The sequence below is a fragment of the Panthera pardus genome, unplaced genomic scaffold (genome assembly GCF_024362965.1).
Source record: "Panthera pardus isolate Hobbes unplaced genomic scaffold, ASM2436296v1 HiC_scaffold_24, whole genome shotgun sequence".
Lineage (NCBI taxonomy): Eukaryota > Metazoa > Chordata > Mammalia > Carnivora > Felidae > Panthera > Panthera pardus.
Window position 1 is genome coordinate 63,891,348 of NW_026526810.1, and position 20,736 is coordinate 63,912,083.

Genomic DNA, 20,736 nt, shown 5'->3' on the forward strand with positions numbered 1-20,736 from the left:
CTACTCCAAAGAATTTAAATGGGGTGACAAACACAAAGCACTCAGCATAGAGCCTGACACTGAAATAGTATTAGTTACGACAATGCTGTTATTAAGGAGATGTCAGAAGATGAGCTGAGATATCCCCTCAATCTCAGCTCCACAGCAGCAGCCTTGCAGTCAGCCAAGGCACTGCTCTGACCCCTGCCTCCTTATCCATTCACCCCATCAACAAGAATTTATCCAGTGCCAACTCTGTATTGTTCCTGATTAACACAAGCCAATTACCAACATACAAAACCAACAATATTTTATTGCTGAATCAACTTGAGGTTCAAATTATGGGAGACAGGAGTCCACAGCCTCACCAGGGTGCCCAGATCAGACAGAGATTAAGGTCCAAGTTCCTGTAGGCTCTACTTAGGGCACTATCTACTCTGATCATGTAAAAGTTGTTAGTCCCTCCAGGTCACTTCTACTTCATCTGTCCGATACCTGTGAAAAAACAGGAAAAAATTGATGGATAGCTATCCCTTAGAATCTTCCATTCTTCCCTGCCTTCACGATCCTGGACCCTCTTCCCTGCTGATTTTTGCCTACTTCCCATATAATCCTATCTACCCTCCAAGAGGTACACACCTCTGTGTGATTCCAGAATCACTGAGGGGGGTCCTATGCCCGGCCCGAAACATCTCCCAACCAGCCTGGGCTATCATGGCTCCATTGTCAATGCAGAATCTGGGAAGGAAAAGAGATATGAAATTTGGAATCTAAAGGTGAAAAATCACAGTAATTAAAGAAAAAAAGAAATCAAGAAAGAGAAAGGGCCTTTACCTCTCATCTGTGGCAAAAAGCCGGGCTCCACGTTCCTGGCACATTGTCTCCATCATTTCCTGTAGCCTCAAATTACCTATGAAGGGGCAGGGGGTAGGGCTGGCTTAGTTTCAGCCATTTCTGCATGGTCCAGCTGTACACCTCATGTGTATTTACTTACAAAAATGAAGTAGGGGTTTAGGGGGCAGGCATTGGGAAGCGGAAACTAGCAATTTCCCCAAACTCTTAGGGATTAAGACTATCGGGAGGAAGATGCAAATGCCCAAGAACAGCAAAGAGGGGCACAGTTGACTGATACATACACCCCACACCTCCCACGATGAGGGCCTCCTGGGAGCCACAATGTGCCATGGCTCGCTCTGTGATCTCTACCAGCATTGCAAACACGGTTTCCTGTGGGGGACAAATAAGGTGTCAACACCAGAGGGGATCCCAGCTTAGTTCTGCTGCACTATATAAAAGGTCTTCCGGTCCCAACGTTCAGTCCCAGCTTTTTATCCCATTACCTGCAGAGAGAAGCATAAATCCTCAGGAGTACACTCGCCTGTAGCCAGCATCCGTTGGGCTACATCCTATCATTAAAAAAAATACACAAAACAATGAATTGTGGTTTGGGGATGACAGGAGAGCAAAAATTAGTGAACTTGGAGGATCATCATGTTTCACGACAACTCATCTCGCCAGCATATCTACAGCATGCTTTTGCCTTTCACTGGCATTAAGCTACAGAACAGGCAACACTGATTCAGGATTCAATAATTACAAATGCCTGCCCTGGCACCCCCAACCTCCCCCCCGACCCCTTACTCTGCTTAACTTTTCTCCATAAGGCTTATCATCATCTGGCTCTTTTTATTATCTGCCCCTTCTTTGCTTCTTCATCTTGTTGCCCCCCTCCCCCATTACAATGTAAGCTCCAAGTAGGCAGGGACTTTGATTTTGTTCCATCCTGTGTTGCTATTGCCTAGAAGAGTGCCTGGCACACAGAAGATGCTTAATACATATTTGCTAAATGAATTTATTCAGCATCTAATATGGCCCAGAACTATGCTATAGGCAGGAAATACAATGGTGAGCAAAACGGATATGCCTCATATAAAAGCATGAAAGTGATCTCTCCTCACCTGTCCCACACTCACCTCAATGAAAGACAGGATCCCCGAGAATGAGACGTCCATCCCCTTTACAGTATACGGCAGCTCAACTAGTTTCTTGCCTCTGTGTGGGAGGGAGTATACGATGTCCTCAACCTGTAGTTAGTTGGCTGCTTACCCTCCAAAGCCCCTCCAAAGCCTTCTTAATGTACATACAGGGAAATCACTGAAGCCCCGCCAGGCAGCCTCCTCCCACCTCATGTCCCCTTACCGCTTTGCCATCTGTTCGATGTTGTAGCCCGGACTTGGGTCATTGGAAATCTAGCAGAAGGAAAAAGAGGATAGAGCCAGATATCCAGGAGGCATAAGAAACTAATTTATGACCTTCTCCCTCCATTTCTAATTCATCCATATCTCATGTTTTCTCCAGCCCCAGTGGCTTACCTTTAGCACTCGAGCAAAACGATCCAGACAATTACCCACAGCAATATCGATGGTTTCCCCAAAGATGCGGTAACGATGTTCTGAATATGCAATCACCTAAGGGTGATGAGGATGTCCATGAAACCTCAAGTCTGTAAAGAGGAGTATTTGGCTTTGGGGAAGAGCATAAGAGAGGATCAACATGGCCACTGCAGCTTCCAATGACAAACAGAACAAAAGAACTTACCCAAACCTCGAATAGGTACTTTCTCATAGCTCTTATTTCAGAAGCCTATATGTACCCTGAGGATTCCTAGAGCAGATTTCTCATCTACAGAAGGTAGCCTAGGTCAGGCAGAAGCAATTCTCGTTTTGAATACATTTTTCTAGATTGGAGGTTCCTAATATATCCTTTAAATGCAGTCTTGACAATATGGATTAGGAACAGGCTTTCCTGCTTGGAAGCAGGGAACCAGAGTCCTTCTAGATTATCCCACCAGGACAGTGTTATTTGGAAACAAAACAAGAGGTAGAGTTGAAAAACTCAAAAATCCCATATTGGGTCACACTAATGACTCACCCAACTCAACACTGGCAATCGACTTATGTCCATTCTTCACATGTGACTAGCTTCTAGCACAGAGAATATTTATCACCCACTCACACATATACTCCTGACAATGAGTGCTTCATTAAGACTATAAGAAGTCCATGGGGCACCTGGGTGGCTCAGTCGGTTAAGCGTCCGACTTTGGCTCAGGTCACGATCTCACGGTATGTGAGTTCGAGCCCCGCGTCGGGCTCTGTGCTGACTGCTCAGAGCCTGGAGCCTGTTTCGGATTCTGTGTCTCCCTCTCTCTCTGTCTCAAAAATAAATAAACGTTAAAAAAAAAAAAAATTAAAAAAAAAAAAAGACTATAAGAAGTCCTTTTCCCTTTTCGATGCTACTAAAGGTTTCTTTCCATTCTGATGTAGATCATACTCTGCTGTTAAAAGGCTGGCCACAAAAGGGGAAGGAAAAAAATCCTGCCTTTCTACTTCTGTTATCTACTCCTCTCTACCAATCATCTTCCCTGTTTTTCCCACCTAACCAAGTTTCAAGAGGGAAGAGAAAAACTATCACTGCTCCTCTTCGTTAACTCTTGCAAGCCTCCATTGCTACTTTTCACACCCTAAGTCCCTAATTTTGTATGTCACCCTTCAGGCCCCAACCTGCTACTTGCCCTCTACCTGTAAAAGTTCCCATGTCATTTTCATAGGAATGTGTACTTTATTTTAAATGACTATTTCACAAAACGAAGTTTTAAGCCTTTCATAAGCTGGGGACAATGACTTTTTCTGACAATAACCCCATCAGGTGCTCTGTGGGAAAGGAAGGCTAGAGTTCTCCAATCCCAACCTAAAAAGGTCTCATAAGGTACCCCAAACAACTCTGGTTTAGCTTATAAACTTAAAATACCTTCTACCTTATAAAATGTTTTAAAAATTACTTATATTTTCACTCTTAGAATAACAACTTCTATTTACTGCCAATAACATAAAACAAAATATGAAATTACTGTAAAGAAACAAATTACATGGTATCCCTCGGTTTTAGTTGCCAAGGTACAGGGGAAAAAAAGCTTCAAAATAATAAAAGTAAAAACACTTTCATTACTTTGAAGACCTCAATCCTTACCCTTCTTTCCTTTTCTAAATGGAAATTTTTTATCTTTATAACCACGTATACGAAAGTCATCTAATGTTCTGATCATGCTGTCTAAATCTACAATGTTGTAAACTTTCTTGTGGTTTTCTAGCGTGTCTTAGACAGCCCAGCTTTGTTCTTGAGTTGCTGCCATTCAGGTACAACAAGAAAGTTGCTGATACACTGCCTTAGAAATTATGAAGCAATGATGGAATACTCCAAATACCTGTGTATTTCCTCCACTGACATACAGCACGGTAGGGCTGGTGGCTCCAGTAATGAGGCGGCCCATCTCAATGTGGCCTATGCAATGGTTCACGCCCAGCAAAGGCTTATTCCACAGTTGGGCCACAGTACGGGCCACAACAGCCACAGAAACCAGTGGGGCACCCATGCCAGGGCCTAGGGGGATAGAAATGGGAGTTAGAATCCTACAGACACTGGGAAAAACCGAGCTGGGGAAAGTAAGGGATGTGAAAGGTGGGGTAGGAGTAGTGGTGGTAGCAGAGAGCAGCAGGCCATTCTGACCTAGCCAGGCTCCAGGTATGTTCTTCTATCGTCAGTCTCCCAGCTATACCTTTGGTGTAGGCAATGCAATCAATATCCTGGGAGGTTAATCCAGCCTCTGTTAGTGCCTCCTGTAGCAGGTCCAGGATAACAGCTCGGTGATGCCTGGCAGTATCACCTGGAAGGAATCCTAGGAGATGGACACAGGTCAGAGATCATAGGATTTTTCTATAGCAAAGGTTGGTAGAAGTCATAAACGAGTGTTTTAGTTGTTGTGAAACAGAATGAAAGAAATCTCACTTAAAACAGAGTCAGGAGGCTGTAAGGGGAAGCTTTCACACCCCACCACTCCTTCTCAATTGCAGCCCCAATGAGAAAAGAACATACCTTGCATTCCCAACAGGAAGAAGCCTATTATTTACCACCCCATCAAGAGGAAGAGATTTTCCAGCCAATGAAAAGCCACTACACTTGGATCTCTCAGTTTACTTCAATGGACTAATTTAAAATTAAGAGTCCCTCCCAACTACCCCCACTTCCCTATAAAAGATTAATCCTTTCATTTGGTCTCTAGATTTGCCTATGGTTTTGCCAAAGCTTCCCTGATCTGAATCACAATTCTCTACTATTCCTAAATGAGCCCATTTTACTGGTAAAACAACTGGTTGTTTTATTTTTAAGGTTTACACAGTGTAGGAAGAGTCTCTTTCATTCTCCTCAAGTATCTTATCTTCCAGGTTTTCAGATATACTCTTTCTGGCCTGTTCAGCTAGGCTGACCAGCTCTCAGAAATGCCTTTCTTCATACCCAACTCCTACTCAGCCTCAGGACTTAATTCAAGGGATAACTAACTCAAACCGTTTAGTGATCTTCTCTGTGACCCTACCAGCCCTGTGCACGATCATATCATTGTACTTTACACACTGTGTCATATATCAATTATAGCATTATAATCACCTGTAGTTTTCCCCAATTTAACCATGAGCACCTCAAAGCATTGGCTATTTTATTTATCCTTGCATTCCTGGTGCCAAAATGCCTAGAAGAGTGAGTGCTAAACACAGATATGTATTTTCTAACGAAAGAGCTGTCACAACATCACCTGTTCAGGGAGTCTTTTCAGGTATATACAAGTCAGTGGTCTTCCCCTACATATGCAGAAGTTTTAGGGGTGGGCAGACAAAATACAACACAGTAACAAGTAACATACAAATAACATTCATTAAAAGTAATACGTCTAACAATTTCTTTCTTTCTCAAGACTCAATAATGCAGGTATGACTATTCCCATTTTAAGAGTAAGGAACATAAATCCAGAAACAAATACTGAAATGAATACTGCTGTTCCTAACACCCAAGCTGCAACTCTACACTCCTTCTCATTCTAGGAAGTTCTGACTGCATCTGCGTTACACTCACTGTTCATCTTACCATAAACTTTTGTTTATATGTCCCACTCCACAGAAGCTCAAAACATCTATTTTTTGCTTCCGGCTGACGATAAGCACATAAAAAGCGCTCAACGAAAGCTAAACGAACCCAGAAGATCCAGGTCGAAGGCTGTGACTCTTCTATCAGCCTAGTGAGGTTAATCTTGCCCCACGAATCTCAGAGACTCGGATCAACCGCTCTGTGAGGGGACAACGCGCTCCACGCCCTACTTTGCTAGCGTTTGGGCGGATGGAAGGCGCGGCCGCGCGAGAAGGGCGCTATGAACTGTCAATCCCGCACACACGCACCTGTGCCGGGAGGCGTGACGTAAGTCCGCCGCGGGTTCGCCAACACCGCGCCATCCCGCACCACTCCCACGCCAATCTTGTTAGCGCTGCCTTCAAACCCCAGCACCGCCGGCATGGTCGAGCCTGGGAGAAAACGCCAACAGGGCTGGCTACCACCGGAACCGTGTAGCCCTCAGCAGGCCGTGCTGGGTCGCTGATCCCGAAGCGCACGGGAAGACTACGTACCCAGGGGCCGGGTACCAGCGTGCACCAAGAGACGCCAAAGAACTCCCGCGGAGGGCGCCCCCACGGCAGCCCCGCCCCCGTCATCACAGCGGCCCATCAAGGCCCCTTCAAGGACCTGTCCTCCTAACTGCCAGGGACGCTGAGCCGGCATCTGCTCCTTACATTCCTATCCATCTCTTTACTTCTCTTCCGTTGTCCAGCCAGCCTTCTCCACTGACTTTTTTCCCCTCTCTTGCACAGCATTGGGATCTTCGGTCAGGGTGATAGAATGAATCCTGCATCTGGCACGCCGATAAACAGCCCAAGAATGGAAGGCCGGGGCCTTCAGTCCCCTGGAGAGTTGCAGAAGGGGGTGGGGGGTGGGGGGAGTAGGGCGAGCCTTCCCGTCACGTGGTTCCAGACAGACCAATCACGCGCATGCCCCCGCCTCAGGCTGCACATCTCAGATCACCTGACCACTCCAGATACCCACGTGGGGGTACGGCGTGCACGAATTCTTTGTGCTCGGGTAAGGAGGAGCCAGGCTGGGAGCCGAGCAGGTCAGATGCAGGGTTGCTCTTATTTTGCCTAGCAGTGGGGTTTCTTGATCGTCTGATCTGCAAGCTAAGTCGGGACCCTTAATTAAGGCCCTCGATCGGCCGGAGGGCAGATCTCGCGAGTACGGCACAAAGCATAATGAAATGATCTAGTTTGGTGGGTGAGGGGCTGAAGGGCCTAGGTTGCATGGAGGCGGAGAAAGGATTCAGAGAGAGTTTGATTTGAAAGGCGGTACCTAGTGCGGGGGCGCTCGAGGAAGTCGTTTTTTCCCCAGCCTTAGCTGGTTTCACGACCTCTTCTCGTCTGCAGGTAACGCGGTAAAAATACTGCTTCGGTGGGCGACGTGGTACAGGTTCAGAAGGGCGTTCGCTACAGTGATGCCGAAGCGTGGGAAAAAGGGAGCTGTGGCAGAAGACGGGGAAGAGCCCAAGATTGGTAAGAGAATGAAATGAGGCCCTCTCCCTAGGGGCTGCCGTGAGGGGGTTTCTAACCCCGGTGAACAGGAAGTGCGGACCTGCTGACTGCGTTTTTGCAGGCTGAAGAAGTCGCAGCAACTGCAAGCTTTCAATGGGGGGGGGGGGGGGGTCTGTAGTCCAATCCGGATCGGAGTTGGATACTGCCAACTTTATCATTGTATATTGCTTATTTTATAGAGCCAGAAGCCAAGAAGAGTAAGGTTGGAGCAAAGAAAAACGAAAAAGAGGCAGCAGGAGAGGGGCCGGTCCTGTATGAGGACCCCCCAGATCAGAAAACCTCGCCCAGTGGTAAATCGGCCACACTCAAGATCTGCTCCTGGAATGTGGATGGGCTTCGAGCCTGGATTAAAAAGAAAGGTTTAGATGTGAGTGGAATTCAAGGAGGGTTCCAGAAGAGACATTCTTTAGTATTGAATGATTTGGGGATTTAATCACCTTTCCCTAATCTGTAGGTTTTTTCCCCTTGTCTGTAGTTTTTTTGTGCAGGAGTTAAAAGGAGGGGCTTCACCAACTCTTAACCTTTTTATTTCCAAATGTCTTTTTCAACTTATTTCCATTGTTTTAATGGCTTCATCCCTTCCCCTGTATGTTGCAAAAACCTTGTTACTGGACTTGCTCCATTTCATTTCCAGTTTATCCTCCGTTTAAATACTACTGCTTAGGCTCAGTCTACCAGTTGGTGAATTTAAGCTCCATGTGTGGCAGAGTGTAGAGTTTACTTAAAATTAAATAATCACTGCTTAAAAATCTTAGATGGCTATCTTCTGCCTGTGGAAGAAATATAATCTCTTCAGTGTTGCATGTAACACTCTTTTTACCTCTCAGTTGCCAGTTACATAATTTAGAAGTGTTAAAATCTCGTGCGACTCTCTAAGCAGTGTGTCTCTAGTACTTGGCACAGTCTTTAGTAAATGTTTGATTGATAATCAAACGTTGCTATCTGAATTGATAGTATTTTTCTTACCTTTCATCTCTCTCACAGTGGGTAAAGGAAGAAGCCCCAGATATCCTGTGCCTCCAAGAGACCAAATGTTCAGAGAACAAACTACCAGCTGAACTTCAAGAGTTGCCTGGACTATCCCATCAATACTGGTCAGCTCCTTCAGACAAGGAAGGGTACAGTGGTGTGGGCCTGCTCTCCCGCCAGTGCCCACTCAAAGTCTCCTATGGCATTGGTGAGACCCTGTTAATTCCTAACCCCTGAGGTCTTTCAAACCAATTGCTAATACCCGTCCCAGCTCCTAATGGGAGTTACTTTCTTTGCTTTCCCATTCTGTACACTTTTTTATGCTGATCTTGTTTCATTGTTTCTGTAGGTGAGGAGGAACACGATCAGGAAGGCCGGGTGATTGTGGCTGAATTTGACTCATTTGTGCTGGTAACAGCCTATGTACCTAACGCAGGCCGAGGTCTGGTCCGCTTGGAGTACCGGCAGCGCTGGGATGAGGCCTTCCGCAAGTTCCTAAAGGGCTTGGCTTCCCGCAAGCCCCTTGTGCTCTGTGGGGACCTCAATGTGGCCCATGAAGAAATCGACCTTCGCAACCCCAAGGGAAACAAAAAGAATGCTGGCTTCACTCCACAAGAGCGTCAAGGCTTTGGGGAATTACTAGAGGCTGTGCCTCTGGCTGACAGCTTCCGGCACCTCTACCCCAACACGGCCTATGCATATACCTTTTGGACCTACATGATGAATGCTCGATCCAAAAATGTTGGTTGGCGCCTTGATTACTTTTTGTTGTCACACTCTCTGTTACCCGCGTTATGTGACAGCAAGATCCGTTCCAAGGCCCTGGGCAGTGACCACTGTCCCATCACCCTGTACCTAGCACTGTGACACCTTCCTTAAATTACTTTAAGCTGGGGAAATTAGCCCCCCAAGCTAGCTTTAAAACTTAACCTCCCCAAACTTCTTTAAAAACTGCTCTCTAAAGAAATCTGCACTGTTACTTCCCTTCTAAAAATACGAGTCCTTCAACCAGGCTCCTAGTGACACTTAGGTTTCCTTTAAACCCCAATTTTTTTGTGCTTTTCTTTTTTTTTTTTTTTTACATTAAACAAAAGCTACTGATGACTTTCTCTGAACTGTCCACATGAAAATAAAGAGCCATAGTTTCAGCCTTGCTGTCTTTGTATTCTACCCCTTTGTGGGGCTACAAATTCTTATCTTTTCATATATAAAGATAAACAACTTGGAAAAGGATAGTCATGACCTTATTTATTTACAAGCACAGGATGAATCCCTAGCTTCCCCCAAGACAGAGCAACCTTATCCAGCTCAGTTAAATACTGCAACTGGGGGGTAAGGTTGGAAGGAGGAGTTAAGGGAAATTCAGGACTAGGGGAACATACCCCACATTAAATAGTTATATACACATCAGTTCCTGTGGTCTGTACAGAGCAGCGGCTGACCCCATCCCCACCCCCAGGACACAGAATGGGGGGACAGGGGACTGAGGGGACTGAGGTCAGAGCCAGCCCCTGGTGAAGTGCAATAGCAGCAGCAAGGTCCTAATGGTGCACAAAAGGGAGGGAACCCCCAGGGCTACCCACCCCCACCCTGCCCTGGAATGTTTAAGGGACAGGAATGGCTCTCAGGGAGCATATAGGAAGGACAAGGCTAGAACCCTCTTTTAGGACCCAGGTTTAGGGGCAACATTTTGCCTATTTCACCCTAAACACAGCAGCCCTTGGAGGAAAGCAGATGGCCAGCAGTGGTCTTATCTACCCCTCCAAACCTAAGTGAGGGCCTGGTTCCTTCCTACCTCTCCCCAGGGAAAAGGAAGGCAGCTGCTTGGCTCCCCTTACAGAAGCCAAGGGAGCCTTTTACCACGGTTCCCTTTGTAGTGTCACTGTCCCCACCAGGAAGGGGCCAGACACAGTCTGTGGGTTGTTGTGGAGCTCAGGAGAAGTTCTGGACAGGGTGGCTGACCTTCATACAAGCCCAGTAGAGGGCCCGGCCCAAACACAGCACAGCCAACAGGATGACAAATGCCCAGGCCGCGTAGATGCCTCCATATCGCCGAGCATGCTTCCATGTCCCAAACTGATGAAGAAGAAGGAAGATGGGGTTACTGTTGATCTCTCACCACTTTCTAAAAGCCCTAGTAACAGCAACACAGAATGGAAGCTTCAGTGCCTGGTTGCCTAACCACGTGTATCCACCTTCAGGGACCTTCTTAAAGGCCCAATTGTGCTCTCTTCCCCTAGGCAGGTACATAACTTGTACAATCCCAGACATCTGTCAGTGTTTCTTAGTGTTGGACAAGGGACCCAATTCTAACAGCAACTCTTAATTTAAGCCACTTCTTCATTGCCCTGTCTTTTGCATAAAGAAGATGGCTGTTTTTCACTCCCATAATAACAATGGAGATTGTTTATCAGTTACCTTCAACTTCAGCTCATGTGTACATTAAAACAAGGCGAAACAAACAAAAACCCCTCGGTTTCTTTCACTTTTTTTAGGTTAGCCATTTCCCAAATTGTAGGCTATGGAGATGAGGCTGAAGAACGAAGGGCCGGATCAAGGTTACTCACAGCAAGGCCAGTGGCAGTGACTGCCAAGAGTAAGCCAAGCAAGAAACAGCAGATACATCTCTTTCGTGGATATCTGCGCCCAATAGATGACCTGTGAGGAGGCAAACAAATTGATGCTTGCAATGGCCCTGCAGGTTTTACTGTACGTTACAAAATTACCAGTTCAACAATGCCACTCTCCAGTCACTTACACTTTCCTGCAGTGAGGGCAACGGGCCAAGGTTCGGTCTGTGAACTCTGTCCACTATGGAGAACAAAAAAGGGAGAACCCAATTAATAGAAGCAGGGTCATGTCCAGTGAAGGCTCTGGGGCACGGGAGGGTGGGAAAAGGAACAGAAGGGAAATTAAAACAGACCTTCTCAGTATTCATTATCATAACTCAGAAATATATTCATGATTACTTCTGTTTCTCCCGCTTCCTCCCAAGGCTTCCCAATGCTCCTCCTCACCAGGAAAGTATTCTTGCAATGTCCACAGATGACCCTGACACCTACAGGCTGTGGTTCTGGACTCAGAGGTCCTGGATGCACAGGCCCCAGGTTGATGATTCTTTTGCTGTAATGGAGAAAAAGGCTACGTTTAAATCATTTTTAATCCTAAAATGCCCACACTAGCCTTCCTTCATAGCTCCCAATCCCTGCCTTTCTAAATTCCTCTACTTCTCTATACACGGCATATACTCTGCCCCACCCAACCCTAGCCCGAGGGAAGGTTGAGAAATAGCACTTCTTAAACTTCAGGTCTCTAACTTCCATTATACCTGAGGATAATTCACCCAGTCCCCTAGACTCCCTATTTCCCTAACGGACATAAATTTCATCCCAGTCTTTTTACTGAGATTTGAACAAGATGGCTGTAAAATTCTAACGGTACAACAGTCCTTAACTTTTTCTCCTTCTAAATAAACACCTTTACATGCTCTGCAAACATTCATCCTTTTTAGGGCTTTCCAATTATTTTCACTGATGCCCTTCCCCACCTTATGCCTCTTACCAGTAGGGCCGAGGGCAGGCAATCCTCTGGGAAGTCACTTTGCAGATAAGGAGACAGTTACAGGGGCACCGAACATATTTTTTCCCTGGAGGTGCATTCTTGATTGGCTAGAGAACAATGAGGACATCGGTAAGCAAACCTCTAATTCCAATCCCTTCCATTTCCTCCAAAAACACCTTCTGAGGAGAGATCAGAGAGATAAGGTCTTAGCCAGATAAGGTCTTAGCCAGATCAGAGAAATGAAAGAAAAACATAGCAGAAGATTTGCAAATAAAGACTAGGCTTAAGTATCCAGAATAGAAATGAAGGTGCAGGATGGTAAACATCAGCTCTGGTGAGTGGCTGCTGGGGAAATGGTGATGCGAGACTCCTGGAACTGAAACCTGGGTTTCAGGATTACCATTCGGCTAACACCTGAACATCAAGGTCTAGAATCAAGAGATCAGAAAGAGGATCCAGGAAACAGGGCCCATTTCATAGATGTGTGTAACTCACAGTGGCTTCATTGCAGACGCCACATTTGACTACATGCTGATGCATCTTGCCTTCCACGTTGATGAGAGACTGGCAGACTCGGCAGGTGATCATGGGGGCACTCCCACTGTCCGGGCTGGTCAGGGGTGAGTAGGGGGGTGGGTCCTCCCCAGGCAACACGGCTGGGTGTCCCTCAGGGAACGGGGGAAACGCTGGAGAGGAAAGTAAAAAGAAGGGTGGCATCACTTGTAGACACCCCTACTGATGCTTCACAGGGTCAAGGGACTCTTTTTGGTCCTCAACCCTTCTGATCTAGCTGGGCGGGCTTCTTATAATCCGTGCTTCAGTCAGCTTCCTCAGACCCCCCTTCGGTTCCCAAGTTCCGGTAACAATTGCGGAAAGAAGAGCTTCACCCAGTCACAGGTGCAACTGCTCCGCACCTGGCGCCTGGGCCCCGCCTCCGCCCTCGGCCCCGCCCCCTCCCGCCTCTCAGCGTACCCCCCCCCCCCCCCCGGGAACATCTTGGACCCACCCCGGCTTACCCTGGGGCGGGGCATGTTTACCGGCTCCGTACGGTGGTGCGGAGGGGGTCAGGCCTCCCCCGGGCCCAGCCCCACTCCCGCCCGGCCCCACTAATCCGTTGCCGCCGGCGCCACCGTCGATGGGCTCGGAGAGCAGCGGGGATCGCTCTCCGTCTGCCGCCATGGCCGCCACCACCGCCTACTGCTTCGGCCAAGGACCCGGCTCTATTCGCCGCCGCCGTCTCCGCAGCCACCGCCGCCGCCGCTACCGGGTCCCCAGGGCGCCTGCGCGCCGCGCGCCCAGCTCGCCCCGCAACCAGTGGCCTGCCCCGCCCGATTCCGTCCCGCAAGCACGTGATAGGCTGTCCCCGCCCCCGCCGTGCTATTATTCGTGGAGATAAATCAATTCTTGGTCCTGCGAAGGCAGCTCTTTTTTTCCATTGGGGAGCGTCGCGGTAACGTCAACTGTCACATGACCTCCCGGAGGCCGCTGGGCCCGCAAAAACTGCACGTGACGAGAGGTTCTGCGAGCCATTGGAAGCGTGGCCCATCGCGTTACCTCCAGACCAGGAGGTGGGACTAGGCTGCTTCAGCTCACTGGTCACCTGTTTCAGGAAGCCTGGCTTCCTCTGTTACGCGCGCAGAGCGAGTGCATAATCATTGCTCCTCATTGGTCCAAAGATACCACTAAAAGACATCTCCTCTTTGCGGTTATAATTGGTCTCCTATTGGCTGGCCTCTCGGTCTTGTGACTCGTGAGGTGCAACTGTATTGGTCCGAACTTAGGTCCCGAACTCGGGGGCGTGGCTCTAGTGAAAGTGCTGGAGCTTGGGCTGAGTAGCCAGAGGAGGAAAGGCTGGCGACAGCCGCTCTGCTCAATGAAATAACCTGTAGAAAGTCGGAATAAAGATGTACCAGTAGGAAATGCATTAAAATGTTAAGGTAATCATCCAGGCTTTCCCGCTGGAGTTACTTCTGGAACAGAACACAAGACTGGCTTCTCCAGGGACCAGCCTTGCAGACCCCACCCTCTCACTCCGCATCCCTGATTATGAAACTACCTTTTATGAATCTGGATCTATCACTACAAGGATATTTCATATTTCACTCAGTTTCATGACCCCTCCCAGTCCTAAATACATATGCATCATAAGTGTTTTTTGATTGAGTTAACCAATTAAGTACAAGGATGTTTTAGTAACCTTGCTGACAAGATGAGACAGTCTTGAGACTAGTCTCAACTTAGTCCCAGCGAGGAGACTGCCAATGGAGGTTATTCTGACAAGTACTGGAGAATCTCGTGAGCCCCTCAGACGTTTCAACATACAGCCAATCCTACTCACTCTCCTGTTCATCCCTATACATCCTCCATACTAAACTTGCATAGCAGATGACACTACAAGTTTACCCAGCCATATCCGAAAGTAGAGTCCTATGAAACCTTTCCTCAGCCGAAGTGAAAAAAACGAAGACAATTACCATTATTATGGAAAAAAATTTGAGTAGTCCCGAATCCCCAAAATAATCTCTTAGGGTTTTCAGATACCTTAGGACACATCTTGCTAACGGATGCACAAAATATATGGAGAAAAAAGCACAGATGCTCAAAGACAATTCAAATCTATGGCGGCTTAATGCTGAGTGTAGTTCCCAGGGAAGGAGCTTGGTGGTGCCACTTTTCCTTCTGTGCCAACGGCCTCCACCACCGCTAGCTGCAAAACAGTGAAAGCTATTTTGCTTTTCTGGTAAAAGTGAAAATCCTCTTTTGGATTTCTTAAGCTTAGGGAAACCAGGTGTAGTCATACCACGTTTCGGTGCACTTCGCTTTAATGCTCCTCGCAGATATTGTGGGTTTTGTTTTGTTTTGTTTTTTTAAACAAACTGAATGCTGTGGCAACCCTGTGTCAAGTAAATTTATCAGTGCCATTTTTCCAACAGCATCTGTTCACTTTGTGTCTCCGAGTCTCATTTTGGTAATTCTTGAAGTACTTCAAACTTTTTCATTATTATTAGTATATTGGTTATAGTGATCTGTGATCAGTGATTACAACTTGTTGAAAGCTCAGATGATTGGTTAGCCTTTTCTTCACCAGTGAAATTTTATTTCATAATCAGATGCCTCATGCAATCTATCCTTCCAAAAAGCAACACTAATAAATTATAAGATTCTGAGATTTTCAAAGATATGAGTTACTTGCTAACAAATGTGAGTAAGCTTCATTACAGAAATTTCTTGGGTCAGTATACCAAGGGCTTTTCCCTTCTCAGATACCTGTTAAGTGAAAACAGATCCAAGAATATTGAATTATTTCTTTAGACCCCTTCTTGAATGCACATCTGAGTTGGTTTCGCCTCCTTTGAATTATATCCTCCTAGCTCCAACTAGGCCGTATTTTCCAGAAATTTTTCACATTAAAATTTTTATGTCCATCTGTATTTTCTTTTGTGGGTTATGATGACAAGGTGTATATCTTTGGGGTTTTTTTAATTTATTTTTAATTAATGGTTAGCATTTTTTAGCAGTAAAATATTAAGATACATACTTTTTTCAAACATAATGCTATTGCACACTTAATAGACTACAGCATTGTGTAAACATAACTTTTATATGCATTGGGAAACCAAAAAAAAATTTATTTGAATTGCTTTATTGTGATATTGGCATTGTTTCAGTGGTCTGGAACTGAGCACGCAATATTTCTGAGGTATGCCTGTACTAATGAAGCTCTTTCATACAAGCAAAGTGGCATAACTTGAACTTACAAAAAGTAGGGAATACCTGCAATTTTCAAACCTATTGAAGTGCTCTACTAAATGGGTACCTAGACAGAGATAACATATGTAGGATTCCCCCCACCCTTAGGGAACTTTTTACTTTGTTCTTTCAACTTTGTTGGGAGTTTCAAGATAGAGCAGGGGCAAAAGTCAAGGTGAACAGCCCCTTGTTATGTAAAGAATAATAGGTTAAACTTCCGGCTCTCGCTCAGGTCGTAATCTCCAGATTTGTGAGTTCTGGCTCTGTGTCGGGCTCTGGGCTGACAGCGCCGAGGAGCCTGCTTGGAATCCTCTCTCTCTCTGCCTCTATCCCATTTATGCTCTCTCTCTCTCTCTCCAAATAAATAAATGTTTAAAAAAAAGAACAGGGGCGCCTGGGTGGCTCAGTCAGTTAAGTGGCCGACTTCTGCTCAGGTCAGGCTCAGTCAGTTAAGCGGCCGACTTCTGCTCAGGTCATGATCTCCCGGTCCGTGAGTTCGAGCCCCGCATCGGGCTCTGTGCTGACAGCTCAGAGTCTGGAGCCTGTTTCAGATTCTGTGTCTCCCTCTCTCTAACCCTCCCCCGTTCATGCTCTGTCTCTCTCTGTCACAAAAATAAATAAACGTTAAAAAAAAAATAATTTAGGAGAATTTCCTTAATCATATAAGTGTAGGGTGAATAGACCATTATTTGGGGATTAATGATGGATGATAGAGAAAAAGTGAGTCACCTTAAAGAGATCTTCCTTGTTTTAGGTGTTACTGACATAATTCCCTCTAATTAAGCAAGTGCAAATGGAAAGGACCCCATTGTCATAGGAGAAGGAAATACTAGGAGGTCAAGGGAGATGGTTCCAGTTCATGGTCATGGTAAAAATCTGATTGGTACAGATGTGACATTTTAGCTCAGGTCTATTTAATGTAGAGGCTCCTTAACTGAAAATAATGCTAGCATGGCTGCCTTTTCCTGAAGAACCCTTTAGCTGAGGGTTCTACCTCACCCTTCCCAGAAACCAAAGGAGAACTCTGAGGTCTATTAGTATCCACTGGACCCAACCATTGGGGATAGTGCCCCCACCAGCCTCCTCCTCCAAACTCATGTGGTCTCTATGAGAGCCCGAATGGCACCTGGGTTTTCCCCTTGTCATAGCTCAAATTGTAACTGCCTTACAACTGGGAAGCAACAAGGAATTGAAAAAATAACTCTAAGGACCATGGCCAGTTTGGCCAGAAGCCTCTCCACTAAGCCTAACACTGAAGGGAGTACAACCTACCCCACATATTTAATAATAAAGGAACTGCTGCTGTCCCAGCATTTGTGACTGCTACAGGAACTGGAGACTTTACTTGGGTTCTGATTTTTAGACACAACTTTCCCAGGTTGTGGATACCAGCTTCTACTTAGACACTGGTATCCATCCACCAGTTGGGTCCCACGGGCGTTTAATGAACCAAGGAACCTCTGGATACAAAAGAGGAAGGGCTTGTGGCTCTACAGGGGGACAGGCCAGTTTACTGCTCTTTCTGGTGTTTCTGACACGGAAGTTCAAGTGTTTACTCTAGAATGGAGCAGCACTCATTATTTGTACATTGTACATTTGTACATTATTTATACATATATTCCCAAATCTGTCCTTTTATGACTCTCCACTGTTGACAAAACCATATTTGGTGCCTTTTTAAATCTAGTTTTATCTTTATAAAAAAAGTGGGAGAGAGGGATAATTGGATACATTACCAAGGATCTTAAAGGGATGGAATAGTAAAATGGCTTATTCATTTAGTAGTTTGGGCTCCTGGTGATGTTTTCATTATAGGTTAAATATAGGGGTGTGTGGCTAGAGAAGCAAAAGGAGAAGTAAATATTAACCAATATAAAGCATGTTCTGACAGGTATAGGGGGCACTGAAGGAAGGTGTGATGGAATAATCCCTGAATAATGTCCTGTTAAATCTCCCTTTCCATGCCATACTAACCTCTACCCACACACTAACCACCCCTATAAAGCTGTGGGACAGAGTTAAGACAGTGGCTGTCTAAGTGCTCTCATAATGAAAACCACTTTATAATAAACTCCTCTGGGACTTGAATTTCAAGACTCCCTTGGAAGGAGCCATTACTTATTCTGCAAATGGACTCATCACCTACTACCTACAGTTCTGGGTATAGTATTTTAGGAGAAATCTAAAACCAATAAGTTGTTTCACCCTCAATGACATTACCATCTGGTAGTGGTCAGAAGGTAATTACCCAGAAAGCAAGGTAGTAATTTGTGAGAAGGGCCATAAAAGAGATAGGAGAAAAATCCTACCTACCTGGAGGGAAGAAATACTTCTGCTCTTCAGCTGTCTGTTGCTGCACAACAAACAGCACCAAACAAAGTGATGTATGTTTTTAACTTCTGATTCTGCGTGTTGGCTGGATGGTTCTTTCATTGGTTTTACCCAGGCTCATTCATGAGTGTGCAGTGTTGACTGGTAACAACAGAATGGTCCAAGATGGCCTTACTTACATGTCTGGCAACTGAATGTGCTGGCCTGATGGGGCTTCTTTATGGCATGGCGGTGCTTAGGGCAATGGTCCAACAGGGTGAAAGGAGAAGCTCTAAGACATCTTTATGCCTAGCTCCAGCATTAGCACAACTTCATCCCTACTACATCTAATGGTTTGAGCAAGTCATAAGGCTGCCCAGGTTCAAGGCATGGGGAAATGGACTTCACACCTTGATGGGAGGAGCTGTGAAATATGGTGGCCATGCTTTTTGACCTACTACAGATGGTAAAATTGAAACGATTGATACATCTACACATATTTGTTAAATATCTACTCTTTGTGAAAGACACTCCTTAAGAAACGCACACTCTTGTTAGGGAGACATAATGTGAAAAGTCACCGTACAAAATATCAACATGAGTATCTTTTATTATGTGGAAAAATATGAATACGAGAAATTCATGATGCAAAATGTGCTCCACACCAAATGAGTTAAACAGTATCATCCAAGTTCAGGGAAAGAAGAAATCACTTCCAGCCAGAGCAGCCAGAGAAAACTTTAGAACTATAAAGAAGGATTATTATATTATTGTGCATGGATAACTTGGATTTGAGCTCTGTCTCGAGTAGATCAACAGGCAGAGAATTACAAAAAGTAATGATACTATCTGTAACTTGCTCCCAGTTAATAAAGCACTTTTATATTTTGATTTCAAAACCCACTACAAGATGGACAGGGGAGGCAAGACTATATTTTATAGATACAGAAACGGAGGCTCTGTAAGCTATAGTTACTTAAACTAAGTGAGAGATTGAAACGGCGCGAAAAGTCCAGTTCTTCTGACTTACGGTTTAATGCTTCTACACTCACATCATTTGCCAGCCAGAATGAAAAAGGAAGAAGCACAGAGGTGGCAGAATACACGATATTTGGGATGGAGTCTTTTTTTATGCTCAATGCCTGGCACATGGAAGTTGCTATATAAATGGCTATTAAATTAATGAATGAACAAACTTAAGCACCATCTTGAGGTGAATTTGTGTACTGAGTAATACTGTCACCTGCGGTCCCAACCAGGGTGAATATCCAGCTGAGGTACTCCAGTGTGGCTGGCATCAGGTGTTTATGGCTGGTGTTGGCTGCTTGGTTGATTCCTGTGTGATCCAGGTGAATAGTGTCAATATTATCCCTGGTAGGTGCCATCTTACTTGTGGGCTGGGGTCTTCTCACTTACACTAGAGAGGTGTATTAGTTTGCCAGGGCTGCCATAACAAAATACAACAGACCAGTGGCTTAAACAACAGAAATTTATTTTCTTACAGTTCTGGAGGCTTGAAGTCCAAGATATAGGTGTCTACAGGCCTCTCTCCTTGGCTTGCAAATAGCTGCCTTGTCCACTGTGTCCTCACATGGCCTTTTGTCTGTGCACACATATACCTGGTGTCTCTTCCTTTTTTTATATGACACCAGTCATACTGGATTAGGGTCCCTTATGACCTTATTTAACCTTAATTACCTCTTTAAAGTCCCTATCCCCAAATAGTCACAGTGGGATTACAAGGTAAAAGCTTTAACGTAATGAATTTTGAGGGGAATATTTCATAAAAGTCTATGACCGGAGAATATAAAGAAACTGTAAAGATTTGGAAGCATTTTTTCTTCAGGCTTTCAGCCAAGTAGTAACCTTCCAACCTTCCAAGTTGTTGCTAAATAGATGGTGGAGAATAGGGTGAGAAACATCGGCCTAGCTTCTGTGACCCACAGTGTCCCAATTTGATTTCTCTTCTTCATATACCCTGTTTCTTCTTTCCCCTTTCCTGAAGTGGTAGTTTACACTTGTGTGAAAAGAGCACAGTTCCTGACTCCATTTCCAGGGCAAAGAATGTTTTCAGTTATACCCAGAGTGAGTGAGTTAATCAAGATGCAGGGTAGTATGGGAGTTTGGGTGAGGTGGGAGAGGGTAAAGTCTAGTTGTTTATTGTTGTTCTTGTTTAAGTAGGCTCCGTGCTGGGTGTGGAGCCCAATGCAGGACTTGAACTCATGACCTCATGGACATAGTTCTAGCTTCTTTTAGGTACATACAGGGTAGCAGTGTCTAGAAAAGATAAGAACAATGCTGTGCAATAAAAATTTCTGTGATGATGGAAATGTTTCTCTACCATGGATAATGGTAGCCACTAGCCTCATCTGGCTGTTGAGCAGTTGCAGTGTGGCTAGTATAACTAAGGAACTGAATTTTTGTTTTTATTTCATCTTAATGTTCTTACATTTACATAGCCACATTTGGCTAGTGGTTACTGTTTTGAACAGTGCACAATAAGAGTTGATGTTGATGGGCTGGGTGCACCTCTGGTTGTTCTTCTTACCCCATTTATGGTTAGGCGGACCTAGAGAAACCAGAAAGAAAAGAGACAATGGGGAATAATAATAGCCAACATTTACTATAATTTACTATAATTATAATT

At 45.3% G+C, this 20,736-nt stretch overlaps 3 protein-coding genes across 6 annotated transcripts; 1 reads left to right on the forward strand and 2 right to left on the reverse strand.

Moving 5' to 3' along the window:
• Positions 1-272: 272 nt before the first annotated feature.
• On the reverse strand, positions 273-6,587 carry OSGEP (O-sialoglycoprotein endopeptidase). The gene is made up of 11 exons (XM_019430592.2): positions 6,264-6,587; positions 4,595-4,714; positions 4,244-4,419; positions 2,352-2,447; positions 2,179-2,228; positions 1,953-2,031; positions 1,320-1,385; positions 1,116-1,206; positions 814-889; positions 619-717; positions 273-474 (listed from the first exon to the last, which is right to left on the reverse strand). The coding sequence occupies exons 1-11, from the start codon at positions 6,376-6,378 to the stop codon at positions 435-437; spliced, it is 1,008 nt and encodes a 335-aa protein (XP_019286137.1). The 5' UTR covers positions 6,379-6,587; the 3' UTR covers positions 273-434.
• A 294-nt stretch (positions 6,588-6,881) lies between these two features.
• APEX1 (apurinic/apyrimidinic endodeoxyribonuclease 1) lies at positions 6,882-9,547 on the forward strand. 3 transcript variants are annotated; one of them, XM_019430590.2, is made up of 5 exons: positions 6,882-6,996; positions 7,335-7,460; positions 7,679-7,866; positions 8,484-8,676; positions 8,818-9,547. In XM_019430590.2, exons 1-5 carry the CDS (start codon positions 6,906-6,908, stop codon positions 9,333-9,335), a joined length of 1,116 nt encoding a protein of 371 aa, XP_019286135.1. In that variant the 5' UTR covers positions 6,882-6,905; the 3' UTR covers positions 9,336-9,547. The 3 variants fall into 3 exon arrangements, with proteins under 3 accessions (XP_019286135.1, XP_053745205.1, XP_053745206.1); XM_053889230.1 differs by having other exon boundaries at positions 6,945-7,027; XM_053889231.1 differs by lacking the exon at positions 6,882-6,996 and adding an exon at positions 7,034-7,181.
• A 154-nt stretch (positions 9,548-9,701) lies between these two features.
• Positions 9,702-13,568, reverse strand: PIP4P1 (phosphatidylinositol-4,5-bisphosphate 4-phosphatase 1). 2 transcript variants are annotated; one of them, XM_019430594.2, is made up of 7 exons: positions 13,067-13,568; positions 12,525-12,715; positions 12,030-12,136; positions 11,486-11,591; positions 11,227-11,279; positions 11,036-11,126; positions 9,702-10,544 (listed from the first exon to the last, which is right to left on the reverse strand). In XM_019430594.2, exons 1-7 carry the CDS (start codon positions 13,206-13,208, stop codon positions 10,401-10,403), a joined length of 834 nt encoding a protein of 277 aa, XP_019286139.1. In that variant the 5' UTR covers positions 13,209-13,568; the 3' UTR covers positions 9,702-10,400. The 2 variants fall into 2 exon arrangements, with proteins under 2 accessions (XP_019286139.1, XP_019286138.1); XM_019430593.2 differs by having other exon boundaries at positions 13,046-13,567.
• Between the last annotated feature and the right edge of the window lie 7,168 nt (positions 13,569-20,736).